We start from the raw sequence: 3,289 nt of genomic DNA on the forward strand, positions 1-3,289 counted from the left end.
CGTTTGCATCGCGTTTGCATCGCGTTTCCATCGCGTTTGCATCGCTGCTTAAAGACACATGTGTAAAGGCAGACGATTAGCGACTGCATGGCTACTGCATCGCGTTTACATTGCCTTTGTATCGATGTTAAAAGCCGCCGTGAGTAACCGCTCTACGGCAATGCATAGGTAGCGTACCTAATGTTGCAGATGTCCGTGGGCGACGACAACCACCTCCCATCAATATTTTTTTTCATGTTTACGTTAATTTAATTCCCCACCCTCCCTATGCTTAAATAAATGAAATATATAAATGCGTTCATTTTATTATGTTTATGCGGACGTAGGATGGAAAAATTATATTGAATGAAAAACTGTCTCCGTAGCCGAACGGTTACCATGCCGGACAGCCACGCAAAGGTCCCAGGTTCGATTCCCGGTCCGGGAGAAATAGTTGTATGGCCTACAATTATTTCTCTCGTGAGTTTGGGTGTAATTTGTGCTTGTCTATGTGTGTGTCCATAGCACCCGCGACACGCGGTTTCCCTAGTGCGGGGCTATGTTGAGTGTGTGCGTTATTTATAAAAAAAATAATTAAAAAATTCAATACAAGCGCACATATTTTGCACGATTCAAACCTTCCCCGAGTTCGCATAATTTTTTATTTTACGTCGATTTTTATTAACATGAATTTCCACACTACTCGACTTACAAAAAAGAACTTGTCTTTCAAAATGTGCTATGTTCAAATATTGCCCAAAAACTGATCAGACACTTGACAAGTCTCCGAGGAGGTTTTATTTATAAATATTACAATGTTTATGCGATATTTTCTTCGAAACAAACGATAAACAATAATCTAATTTACATTTTTCAACACTGACTACAGCTGCATGTTAAGCGCCAGCTTAATATTTTTATTCACAAATTATTTTCATTTTTCAGCGAGGCAAAGCGCTGTTCACACCCACTGAAGACTGGAAACCAGCGGAAAATGTCGCAGATCTTCCATCAGACTCAGTTTCTGTAAATGGTGCTGATAATTACGGCTACCTGCCGTAGACTACACACGACCACTTATTATTTTTAGTTTTCTAGTCAAGTTATCAAAAAATTGTGTTGATAATACTTTTTTATTCCCTTTAAAGATGTAAACTAATTTTATAAATTATTTGTGACAAAGTTAAGTAATTTGATCTTTATTGATAATTTGCAGCTGGAAATAATACGACAATTTAAATGCGTTGGTGATAAATAGGTCTATTTAAAATTAATGATTTGACTATGATTGTGTCTACTACGAATCTATGTAACCTTTCAATTAAACTTTTTGTTAAATTTTTACCTATTTGTTTCTGTTGAACTGTGAACTACAAATTTTATTAATTTGGGTCGTGTGTATAATTTATTTCTTATTTGGTGTAAATATAACGATTTTTTATAAGTGTTATTGTGGCAGTTCCTCGTAGGTCACCCCCACGAAAAAATTTTTGGAACTTCACTTCACCGGCGCCCACGCACATAGAACCGTAGGCCTTAGGCCTCATTCACACGAGCGTTGTTTCAACGGGCGTTAAAAACATTAAATTAGGCAAATTGGTATACACGTGTTTACTCACGAAGGCGGATTTTCGACTTTGAGCGTTAGACGTGAAACTGAGTTGAGCAACGGAAAAATTATATTATTATTGTTGCTTTGAATCGTATTTTATTAAGTTGCTTTTAAGCGTTTGTACAGGGTTTTTATGTCATATAGTGTAATGGATCCATTAAACATAGTGTGCATTTTATGAAGCGTTAGAAGATTCAATAGACAAGCGTGGCAAGAGGCTTATAGGTGATTACGAATTAGTAGAGGCGACGCTGCAGAGCCTTGAACACCGCTAGCCGCTCACGCGATACGTGCAGCCGTGGACACACGCCCCGCCACATACGAGTAGCGTCTCTGGTTGCATAGCACACCAAGAGGTGCTGGCGATGATTTTATGCAGATTTATCGGATATCGAAGGTATAACAGGTAAAAGAACTAATATTAATTGCTATTTCAGTAACTACTCTAGCAAACCATAGAGTTTTTGAATGTCTGGGTCTGTCATTTAATAAAAATAAACAACTTCAAAAATACGTCACGACAATCGTGTGAGTGTGATTGTTTGGGCTGGAGATTTCGGTGTTTATTTATTGAAAACATACCGTAGCGTTTTTTTATAAATTTGATTAATTAATTGATAATATAACTACGTCGTAGAATGAGACATATCTAACATAAATATTTCTAAAAGAAAGCAGCTTCAAAACTTCATGCTACCATTGCCGGTCCTGTTCATGATTAAATATTAATTTGTATAAATATGGATTTCATTTTCTACAAAATCCCCGAACGAGTTGTTGAGGTGAAATTCCCTGTATTTGAGGAATTCCCCATAAATTAGCAACATTACAGTTAGTTCAGAAAAAGTCTGACGAAAGAATCGGACGCCTATCGGACGTGTATTGGGTGAATCCGATCCGATAGTCGAATCCGACCATAAGACACGAAATCGGACGTGTTTTATCGCACTTATTCGACACGAATTTCTTCGACACGAGCTTCTACGTTTTAATTTAAATGAGCGTTCCGGGCACGCGGGATAGCCGGGCTTGAATTTGGTGAATACGCGACGGCCCGCACGACGACCGGTAATTTTATTGAGAGGAATTTAAATGTTGTTGCATAATAAATAGAATTGAGATTCGCCACTAATGTACATGAAGGCGTGGTAACTGGGCGGTCGCCGCGCGGCGGTCGCGCACATCGCGGTCGCCCAAAACTTTCTCCTCGTGTAACTGGGCGCTTATGGACAGGCGTGTAGCTTTCCATCAGGCGCATGACTTGTCGGTCCCGTCACTTAATATTATTAAAAAAAAAACAATATATTAACCTTACCTTGCCGCTTGATGGAGTTGGGATCAAAATAGAACACGCTATCAGAGTGTTCACAACAAGTATTGATATTAAATTAAGAGTGAAGATAGCCTTCAGCTCGCCCTTCTATCCGGTGGTGCAGCCAAGGCCATCAGCGGCCAACTGTAAAGTGTCAATGCCAAAAAAAAGAAAAAAGAATTGCCTTGTTCTCATCAACGTACAATGTACTCGCCAAGAGACGAATTTTTATTGAAATCCGTGCTATGGTAATATGCCTCTGCTTCCTCTTCTGGGACAGCTGGTCGAAAAGCCTAGTTACCGCATCTTCATCAGCTCGAGTATCCCGTAGCACCACCTACTTATGCTTCCGCAAGACTTGTGGGCTTCTTTGGGACGTGATAGTG

At 39.3% G+C, this 3,289-nt stretch overlaps 1 protein-coding gene across 2 annotated transcripts in view; it reads left to right on the top strand.

The window, feature by feature from the left end:
- LOC113231644 (sodium- and chloride-dependent glycine transporter 1-like) overlaps positions 1–1,279 on the top strand; it is a 41,788-nt gene extending 40,509 nt beyond the window's left edge. For both annotated transcript variants that reach the window (XM_026466068.1, XM_026466069.1), the window contains exon 12: positions 925–1,279. In XM_026466068.1, the coding sequence (XP_026321853.1) occupies positions 925–1,041 (117 nt within the window). In that variant the 3' untranslated portion in view covers positions 1,042–1,279. The remainder of the gene's footprint in view (positions 1–924) is intronic.
- Positions 1,280–3,289: the final 2,010 nt, after the last annotated feature.

This window comes from Hyposmocoma kahamanoa, unplaced genomic scaffold (assembly GCF_003589595.1).
Source record: "Hyposmocoma kahamanoa isolate Upper Pololo Valley unplaced genomic scaffold, ASM358959v1 66, whole genome shotgun sequence".
Taxonomy (NCBI): domain Eukaryota; kingdom Metazoa; phylum Arthropoda; class Insecta; order Lepidoptera; family Cosmopterigidae; genus Hyposmocoma; species Hyposmocoma kahamanoa.